Source organism: Nesoenas mayeri (assembly GCF_963082525.1).
Source record: "Nesoenas mayeri genome assembly, chromosome: 23".
Lineage (NCBI taxonomy): Eukaryota > Metazoa > Chordata > Aves > Columbiformes > Columbidae > Nesoenas > Nesoenas mayeri.
The window spans coordinates 5170243-5181002 of NC_137574.1; the positions used below are offsets into that span (position 1 = coordinate 5170243).

Consider the following 10760-nt stretch of genomic DNA (forward strand, 5'->3'; position numbering starts at 1 on the left):
TGCCATGTGGTGTAATATTTGCCTGAAACACGAGAGGAGGTCTTTGGAGGGGAGCCAGATGGCATGGGGATGGAAGAGGAGACAGAGGGATGCTGTTAGATGTGAACGTTTTCCCTTTAGCCCCGGTTTGTGGTGGTTCAAAACTGTGTCTTAACGGGTTTTGGAAATATGTGTCGTGATGTGTTGGTGTGCAGGTCTCTCTCCACTTGGCCGCTAGGATGTGGTGAGTGAGGCTGCATCCAGCTGACAGCCAGTCACTAGTGGTGTCCCCCAGGGGTCAGTGTTGGGTCCAGTCCTGTTTAACATCTTTATTGATGATTTAGATGAGGGGATTGAGACCATCATCAGCAAATTTGCTGCTGACACCAAGTTGGGAGGGAGTGTGGAGCTGCTGGAAGGCAGGAGGCTCTGCAGAGGGATCTGGATAGACTGGAAGAATGGGCTGATTCCAATGGGATGAAGTTCAACAAGGCCAAGTGCCGGGTGCTGCACTTTGGCCACAACAACCCCCTGCAGCGCTCCAGGCTGGGACAGAGTGGCTGGAGAGCAGTCAGGCAGAAAAGGACCTGGGGGACTAATGGACAGGAAGCTCAACATGAGCCAACAGTGTGCCCAGGTGGCCAAGAAGGCCAATGGTGTCCTGTCCTGTATCCAAACCAGCGTGGTCAGCAGGACAAGGGCAGTGACCCTTCCCTTGTGTTCTGCAGTGGGGAGGCCACACCTGGAGTGTTGTGTTCAGTTCTGGGCCCCTCAGCTCAGGAAAGAGATTGAAGTGCTGGAGGGTCCAGAGAAGAGCAACAAGACTGGGGAAGGGACTTGAACACAAGCCCTATGGGGAGCTGGGCTTATTTAGTCTGGAGAAGAGGAGGCTTAGAGCTGAGCTCAGCACTCTCTAGAACTACCTGAAGGGCAGTTCCAGCCAGGTGGGGATTGGGCTCTTCTCCCAGGCATCAGCAATAGGACAAGGGGCCATGGGCTGCAACTCTGCCAGGGGAAGTTTAGGCTGGAGACTAGAAAGCAATTCTGTGCAGAGAGTGGTCAGGCATTGGAATGGCTGCCCAGGCAGGTGCTGGACTCGCCGTCCTTGGAGGTTTTTAAAGTGAGGTTGGACATGGCACTTAGTGCCCTGATCTAGTAAACGGACTGGAGTTGGACCAAGGGTTGGACTGGATGATCTCTGAGGTCTTTTCCAACCCAGTCGATTCTGTGATTCTGTGAAGGGCAAACTGCATCCTAAAAGTGACCAGTGTTAAGGTCCCTCATTTCTCTTGTGAACTGTAAATAATGAAACAATTGGTCTTTTCTTCACAGGAGAACCTGTAGTCCGGTTGCGCTGACCATAGGCAGCTGAGCAAAGCATCATGACGAGCCAGCAGGCAGGTGAGAGAGCACACACAGCTCTGAAAACCAGCCAGGGAACTCCTGAGAATAAGCCCGACTTGCTTTTCTTGTTCAGCAATTCTGTATCTGTCTCAGCACCTCAAGGAGAGACACCAATAACTGGCCCATCAGGTTTTGCTGACCTTTGCGATGGTGTCTTTCTCATGCCAGAGTATGAAGTTTTATTTGGAACAATAACCTACGAACAGCGTTCTCTATCGAAACCATCGCTAGACCTGTAAGCAGATGTGGCCCTGGGTTGCCATCTTGGTTGCAGATTTTCCCACTTGGGCTCTAACTTTGCAACAAGTCAGCGCAAAATCACACACCTTAATTCTTTGGACACCCCTACAGTCTATGGCATTAAAACGAACGAGTCCTTTATAGTCAAAGAGGAGCTGAGCAGGAACAGTTACTGTTCTACAGAGAGACAATGCAGATTCAGAGATTGTTTCTAAAGGACAATCATGTTATCTTAATTAAAGGTATTTTTCCTTGCCTTTCTAGCAAAGAACTTCAAGAAATCTACTGTCCCAGGAGTTCTTATCACACAGTTTGTGGACGATATTCCAGAAGGATGCAGCACACCTGACTTTGAGCGGAAACCTCTCACTCTGACACTGCAGGAAGGTGAGATTAAACAGTCCAAGCCCCAGACATGGAGGCTTTGACTCCTCATCTCAGCTACATGAAACAATTATAATTAAATCAAGCTAGTTTCTAAAGAGACTAGACCAGAGAAAAGTGTTGTGTGGCCTAAGTCTTTGCTCTACTGATGAAATTCCAGCAGCACTGGTAGAGGTCTCCTGAGTTTTCACTAGTGTACAAGATCAAAATCTGCCTCCCAATGTACGCAACAAATCCTGTGAATTCTGCAGGAATCTCCCCATGTAGGTGTTTTGCAGAAAAAGATGAAGAATGTTGAAAAAGCTTTTGTTTTGTTTTTTTTTCCTGTTGAACTAACTTGTATGACGAGTGTTCAGCACTAAAATGATTTGCTTTTTCAAGTCAAATAGGCTACCTGCAGATGCTGTTTAGGCTGCACCTCTTCAAGAAGCAAAATGGATCTTGCATGGAGTACAGAGAAGGCAGCTAATGAGCTGAGACCTAAAAATCAGTGAGAAGCCTCCCAGTAATCTCTCTGCACTTGCAGAGAGTCATATATATATAGATATATATGTATATATTATTGAGTGGGATGGCCTGGGGAGATCTTGGAGCTTCTCTTTCCTCACAAGACTGTTTCCAGCTCCCTGCATTTCAGTGTTGTCACACCCATCTGTTGATTTTCATGAGCCTTTGAGATCTCATGAAGGAGCAGAGTGGCCTCTAGTGGCACATCCCTCCTCCTCGTTCCTTCCACCTGCGAGTTCCACACATGAACCAAGGATGTGCTCTATCTACTCTGTCTACGTTTTCCAAGTTATTTAGTTTGCAGTAGGTTACTTGTAGTTCACATACAAAAATTTAGGGCGGTTTACAACTGAATGAAATGTTCATGCAGATACACAATGAGTGTCTTGAATTATATCGTCATCGCCCCGTTGCGTTTGGTGCATGGATGAGCTGATGGTCCCAGCTGTGGAGTCGTGTCCTGTGGCAGATGGCAACCATGGGAAATTGCAGCCAGAAGGGCTAAAATATGACAAAGCTATAATCAGTTGGAAATGGACTTTAGTAACAGATAGAACTGCAATCTCAGAAGAAGTTAGAAGATGCTTTTTGATGAGAATCTGTTGGCAGGAGCTTTGCTGCATCAAATAAGTGTTTTGGTGGTAACTGCAGAAGGGTGTGGGAAATATTGCAAGACTTTCTTGGGGTAAATTTTTAACAGTATTGGTCACCTGAAGACCAAAACTATTGCAAAAGAGACAGTAACCATTTCCATCCTGAGCTACATCCATGGATAACTCATCTCCATTTCTGTTGCCCTGTGATACTCCCACTTACCTACACATGAGTCACTTCTCTGATTCATTGTTTCATAGTGTGTCCTGTGTCTTTGAAGCATTTTGGAAGAAAAAGAACAGGTTTGAACTAGGCAGCGGTCAAGCTGTTGGAGATTTCTGGGCTCAGGTTCTTAGGGGAGCAGAGATGGAGGGAGCTTGGAGGTGAACCCCAAACTCTTCTCCCTTTCTTGCCTCTTGGAATCGCTCAGCCTGGTGTGTTTGGAGTGCAAGGTGGTGCCGGGCCAGCAGACGAGGAAGGTATTGCAGAAAGACGACACATAGGGAGGATGTGGGGAAACACCTACTGCACGGGTGCTCCCAGTTGCAGTTCAGTGTTGTCAGTTAAGAATGTGTTTTCTTGTTTCCACCTCCTAATAAACCCAAATTTGTCCAAATGAAAAAGAAACCGGGAGCTGATTCACTGATGAGCTTTACTGAAAATGGAGAAGCAATGGGAACTTGCAGGGGCACGCGTGTGTGATGGGAATGAGTTTGGGCGTTTCACGGCTGCGATATAAGTAGCACATACAAACTGCCAGAAGCACGTCCAGGCTGATTTCAGTTGATGGTCAGAGCATGTCAGCAGTTACATCTGGTGGGCTAACACCGCATTGTGAAGGTATGAGACCACACCTGGAATCTTGTGTCCAGTTGTGGCCCCTCGGTTCCAGCAGGACAGGGAACTGCTGCAGAGAGTCCAGCGCAGCCACCAAGATGCTGCAGGGAGTGGAGCATCTCCCGTGTGAGGAAAGGCTGAGGGAGCTGGGGCTCTGGAGCTGGACAAGAGGACACTGAGGGGGGACTCATTCATGGGGATCAATATGGAAAGGGGGAGTGTCAGGAGGATGGAGCCAGGCTCTGCTGGTGACAACCAGGGACAGGACAAGGGGCAATGGGTGCAAACTGGAACACAGGAGGTTCCACTTGAATGTGAGAAGAACCTTGTTCCTGGTGAGGGTGTCAGAGCCTGGCCCAGGCTGCCCAGGGGGGTTGTGGAGTCTCCTTCTGTGCAGACATTCCAACCCGCCTGGACACCTTCCTGTGTAACCTCATCTGGGTGTTCCTGCTCCATGGGGGGATTGCACTGGATGGGCTTTCCAGGTCCCTTCCAACCCCTGACACTCTGGGATCCTGTGATTCTGTGTGTATTTGATGACTGAATACAAGCAAAGCCGGACAGTATTGATGTGAGGAAAGGTAGGACCTGAGCTAATCACTGCTAATAAATGCCCTGCTCAAATATTAAGGGAGTTCAAAATCAGACCAAGATACCAAAAAAATTCCTCTCTTGGCTATGTAATAAAACACAGGCAGAGACCAGCTGTGCCAGTGGTGAATTTTCAAGTTAGTTTTCAAGTAATCTCTTTGAAAACTGGTAAGTTAGAGTAGAGATTAGGACAGGTGTCTTGCAGTAGTTTGGGCATTTAATGCTGCTTAAACTGGTAATTTAGACATATTTTACAGAGAGAATAAGATATAATTATTTACAGAGATGGCTCACTCTGGGGATCACTCTATTGATACCATAAGGGACCTGGAGTGGCAGTCCTTGTGTTCAAGCCTGTCTGAAATCACTAATTTCTTGCCTCTTTTCCAAGGTAAAAATGCTGTTTTCAGAGGTGTGGTCACAGGCGTCCCAACCCCTGCCATCAAATGGACGCGTGTCCAAGGAGGAATGGATGATCCTGCCAAATACGAAACGTTCTTCGATAGCGTTACAAGGGAATTCGTTCTGCAGGTAAAGCTGAAATATTTCAGCCGAGGCTCACAGAACAGAGAGAACAATGGAAAATCTGCAGTCCTGAGATTGGACATGGCACTTAGTGCTATGATCTAGTAAACAGACTGGAGTTGGACCAAGGGTTGGACTTGATGATCTCTGAGGTCTTTTCCAACCCAATTGATTCTGTGATTTGATTCTGGGCTGATACAGATGTCACCAGATGTGAGATAACACAAAGATAAGCACACAGAGCTTTTTAGAGTCATTCTGGGAGCCGAAGAAAGATCTGAGATGTCACCGAGTAGCTGTTTTATTAGAAGCTGAAGGTGTGTGAGCAGAACAACAGCACATCTCTCTGAGCTCTTACTATGTTTTTCCTTTTAAGATAAACAATCTCACCACAAAAGACAGCGATTTGTATCGTTGCTTCGCTGTGAATGAATACGGGGAAGCTTCCTGCTCTGCTGGCCTCAGGATCATCCAAGGTGGGACTGATGGGTTCTGTGCTCCAAAGGTCCTGTGGGCCCAAGTGGGTGGCTTTGCTGTCCCCTTGGGTGGGTGCCCAGAGGGTTGTCTGAGTATCCTTGGTGTGAAAGTCTATTTTCCCCCTTGTGAGGACTGGAGATCATCTGTGATTCCCCACTTTGGTGGCTCCAGACCAGTCTGAGCTGTAAAGCAGGGGCCATCATCCAACTCTCTGAATTTAGTGCTGAATTGGCTCAATCCTTTCTTTATGATGGTGAACAAGGTAGTATTTTGGGAGGGATCCATCCCACTTCACTTCAGATGTCTGTGGTGTCCACCTGACTTAATCCCCTGCTTCCCAGTGGAGAAAAATAGGCATTTTCTGCATAAAATACAACCGATTTACTCTTGGGATCTGCTTGAGCCGGAGCTGGACTATGGAAGTGCCCATTTCACCTGCAGGCCTCTAAGGAAGTTTAGAAGGCACTTCGCTGCATTTGGCCAGATAATCTTTGCACCTTGGCTCCCATTTCTAGAACGAGATGTTGGTATTTCCTACCACAGCTTAAACCATGAGCTTCATGGGCAGAAATGGTCCCCTCCACTGCGTAGGGTGTCCAGTAAGCACAGAGCCCATTGCAATAGAATTGCATTTATAGATGGAGAATACTAGGAGTCAATGTCAGATTGACAAGGAAAACCAGACTTGGATTTCCTCTTGCATTGGTAACAGACACAGGGGTTCTCATTAGGTCACTGGTGTTAATCTGAGTGTTATCTTGTTCATCTTATGGCTTGTTTTTCCTCTGTTTTCTCTTACAAACTTTCAGTTGGATTTAAGAGGAAAGCGAAATATGTTCCTGTTCATGCTGCTGATGGTAAGTTAGACAAATATATATATATATATTTGCTGGGAGGGAGGCATAGTTAATACTCTTCTGTCTACCACATTATTATTACCCCAACCTTGTAAATAATAAAAGTGAAACAAGGGTTAATTAATCCCCAATGTTCATCTCTTTGTGGTTGCTATTTCCCTTTGGGTAAGGTGTCGAACTTAGACATGGCTTTGAGCTATTCTAATTAATGATTCTGGGATTTTTAGTGCTGGAAAAGGATTTTGTGATGTCAAATACAGCTGGATCAAACATGTTGACATGTCTGGAAAACAGTGGGTTTCTAGGGTCTAGAGGAAAACCTCCTGGCAAGTGATGAACTTTAATGGCACACAAAGGACATGGCTATGGCAGAGAAAACTGCTCTGAGTTTCTGCCTGTTGGCAGTGGCTATTTTACCTTCTTTTTGGGGATATTTTCTACAGTGTTGGGGATCTAAATGTTTATTGTTTCCCCTCCTTTAACAGAGTTAAAGAAGAAGCTTCAGGACTCCAGGAGGATGCTGAAGAAGCGGTAAGGTCTGCTGGGAAGGCCACCCTGTTCCACTTCCCAGGTGTTTCCTGCTAACAGCTCCATAGATCTTCAAAGCAACACTTCTCATTTCCAAAGTTGTTGTGAGACTCCATATGGAGAGACATAGCAGAACAGTTCCACTGTGTGATACTGAGATAAGCGCAAAGTACCAGCTTCATTTTGAGGTGTATGTTCCTGTGCACCACGAGATTTTGACTTAAAACACCTTGTTTCTCTGCTTTCCTGTTTTTAGCACAAAAATACAGGTTGGCCTCAGGCAAACTGTGCCAGTGGCTCTGCTGATAAATTATCAGTTATTATTATTAACAGTGGGGACAACTGCATTAGTCTTGCCCTTTATGGCTCAAGACAAGACCGTTCCCTTGCAGCGCTTATTTTGTTGTATAAATGCAGAAAACCTGTTCTGGAAGAGCGCTGTTCTTTATTGTCTACATGGCCAAGTGATCTATAGAAATGATGAGATGAAAGAGGGTTAAGTGCAGGAAAACAAGACATCTTGTTGTCTGTCAAAATGTCTCGATCTTTGGTGTTTTTCTCCTGGTTCCAAGGGCCCCACTGCCAAAACCAAAACCCTTGGACAAAGAAGCCGTCTGGCAACTCTTGCTGCATGCAGATAGAAGGGATTATGAAAAGATCTGCTTGAAATATGGAATCGTTGACTTCCGTGGGATGCTGAGAAAGCTGCAGGAGTTGAGGAAGGACACGGAGACTGAACAAGGAGAGGTAAAAGAAACTGAAACCACTGAAAGCCTCAATTTTTAAAGACCACGGCGTCCTATAGTTCCTTGGTAGCTTCTGAAAACAGGCTGAACCTTCCTAAATGGCTTTGTAGCTGAAAATGTTATTGTATGACAGAGAATGATTTATGACACTCATGCAGATGAAAATGCTATTGGCTTGTTTGAAGGTCACTTCACAAATTTTGGAAGGCACTGATGGGTAATCATTTTATTAAACCACATGGCTAAAATCTGTATTCAGTTGCCTCTGATGAGAATTTGAACTCCACACTGCCCAAGAGTCAAAATTGGCCTTCACATACAGGGGCACGTAGAAACCGGGATGGAAAGTTGTTGCGTAGTGTGTGAATGACCAGGAGGTAGCACATTATATATAATTTGCCTATAGAAACTTACTGATACTTCTTCTATACACATAAAGTTAGAGGTAGCTCTTTTCTATACAGATGAAAAGTTGATTTCGCATTAGTTCAACAGCTGAAGAACTCTTGTCATGGCAGCCTGATCTTTTACCGCGTTCTTGTGTCTTTCTTTGCAGTTAATACACAGCATCAAAAACTTTGAGCACATCAAAGTCAACAGGGAGGGAAATGCTACATTCAGCCTGGAGATGGACCTGAAAAACAGCAAGAGCAAAGTTTATCTGCTCAAGGTGAGGGGGTGAGATGAGCTGGGCAGCTCATGTCAGGCACTGAAGTCTCCAACGTGAAAGAGAAGTTGTCTGTCCATTGCAGAATCCAAGTGCAGGGAAAACAGTTACTGACGTTCTTTTCACTTCAAGATCTCAAGGATCTAAACTTCCCATCCTGTTCTGTCGTTATTCTGCTGAGATCTCCCGGTGATGTTTTTCTGGAAGATCTGTTTCACTCAAACTGTGGTTAGGGGCTTTGATACAGGGGAAATAGGAGTTCATTAAAGGGGAGCTCAGACTAATTATGACCTTCTGACTCAAATGCATGGCATGAAATCTATGCAGCCACAACACGGTAACCAAGTGTGTTACAGATATAAAAGTGGTGACCTCACCTGCGAGGGTGCGAAAATCTAAGCCAAGAAAGTACTTTATCTTCAAAGTTACGCTGACTGGGTGTTAGTTAAGCTTCAAAACCTTTTGCAGGCCAGCAAAGTTCTGTTCTTTTGCCTCATTTGAGAGTCTGATGCTCTGTCCAGTGCAGGACTTGCTGCACGTGGTCTTGCAATGAGCCCTGTCCATAAGCAGTGATGGAGCGTAGACTTCTCTGTTGTTCTTATATCAATAAAGCGATGATAGCACATACTTGGCCTGCTTTCTCCAAAATGCCTTGCCCTAGCTGTACGTTGCCTATAAGAACATATTCTTTCTCTTCCTAGGATGGCGAGAGGCTCAGATACGGAACGGGGGATGAATACAGAAAGCACTGCCTGCGGCAGATTGGAAAGAAGTACAATTTCATTGTCAACGATGTGCAGCCAGAAGATGCAGGCGTGTATCAAGTCCGAGTGGAGGACGTCCCTGTATTCTCAACTGAACTGGATGTTGAATGTAAGGAATTGAGTTTGATGGAAGTGATGTGCAACTGTAACAAGAAATCCTTATCGTATGGAAAATTTTATCTAGGAGCATATGCAAAGCTCAGCATTGAAACCTGATAACTACCTGTGTTGCTGAGGAAGGGCTCCTTAAATGACACAGCAGGAGGGTGCTTGTGGGATATGGGTGTCACATTTGTAGTCCAAAGGACCAGGTTCAAGTACCAATTTGGCTCTGACTTCTGAAGAACAGTGAGCAAATTCCTCACCTCTTGCTATAGTTTCCTTTTGTAAGCTCGGGATAACAACTACTAACTTGATACAAGCATCGTGCTGCTGCAATACATTAATGACATGGTCAGCACATCACAGTGACGTGAGGTATAAAGGTAAGAAATACAAAAATCTACTTTTCTGTCCCGTAGAATTGGGCACAGAAGCTTTTTTATGTTTTACCTGTTTCTGCTCAAACCAGCGCTCACAGGGCCAGAAAGTTCCTGCTTTTCTTCCTTTAGCTGCCACAAGTTTTTGCTGGAAGCCTGAAATAGCCATTTCCTTTCTGTAGCTTCTGTTCTTTTCCATTACAGCCATCCCTGTGCGATTCGAGAAGCCGCTCCAGGACGTGCGTTGTCCTGAGGAAGGAGACGCCGTTTTCGAGTGTATCCTGCGCACCCCCTGCTACGACGCCGTATGGCTGCACAGAACCCACCCCCTGGAGCCCAGTGAGAGGCACCAGATCTCCGCGACACCCGACGGCCTGACCCACAAGCTGGTTGTCAAAAACGTGGTGCCCCCTGACAACGGGATGTACACGCTGGACACGGGGCTCTGCTCCTCAAACGCCTGGCTTATCGTGGAGCGTAAGTGATGCTACGTTATTCCCACGGTGTCGAACTGAGGCGTGTTAAATGAAATGATACTCCTCTTACTGCCTGATTGCTCGTTGGGATGATTTTATGCTGAGAAATGAATTGTGGAGCCTCTAGTTCCTAAATTGTATTTGGAAAAATGAGGGTCTGGTTAAAGCCTATTTCCTCTTCGGAAGAGACAATTTTTTCCTATTGACTTATTTACTCTATAGCTACTTTGAAGTAGCATATTCTCTGTCAGTTATCGAAAAATACTCCATATCACGTGTGGTCTTGATGAAACTGTCATTGTGAACACTGCACAGCACACAAGGGATCAAGGAGCTTTCCACCTTACCAATACTGTTCAATACTATCTTGTTGGAGAGTATTTTTCTTTCCAAATAAGAGGTTAAACATGTTAGAAGAGCTCAAAGGAAACACTCCTTTCGGTTCAAGCAGCTGGCTCATGGGTTTTTGCTGCTGAAAGGCAGTTGCTTTGGGTTCTTTTGGGATCCTGCTGCAGCAGGTGGTGATCTCTCTCATACCACCTTGTTCATGACCTTTCAGAACCAGTGCAGGTGGAGTACAACATGTGAAGAAACTGCCCCTGGGGTTCATTGAGCTTTTAATGCTAAAAATATTTGCCTTTTACCTAAGAAATGTAAAATTATGTCTCAATGTGATACTGAAAAAAATCAGGATTTGAATTGAAG

General features: G+C 45.5%; 1 protein-coding gene across 1 annotated transcript; it reads left to right on the top strand.

Moving 5' to 3' along the window:
- Positions 1 to 1361: 1361 nt before the first annotated feature.
- LOC308048894 (immunoglobulin-like and fibronectin type III domain-containing protein 1) lies at positions 1362 to 10643 on the top strand (the record flags this gene model as incomplete). The annotated part of the gene is made up of 11 exons (XM_080358223.1): positions 1362 to 1380; positions 1888 to 2010; positions 4928 to 5067; positions 5438 to 5537; positions 6348 to 6395; positions 6881 to 6926; positions 7496 to 7670; positions 8226 to 8339; positions 9038 to 9209; positions 9784 to 10056; positions 10615 to 10643. 11 exons carry the CDS (start codon positions 1362 to 1364, stop codon positions 10641 to 10643), a joined length of 1239 nt encoding a protein of 412 aa, XP_080214349.1.
- Between the last annotated feature and the right edge of the window lie 117 nt (positions 10644 to 10760).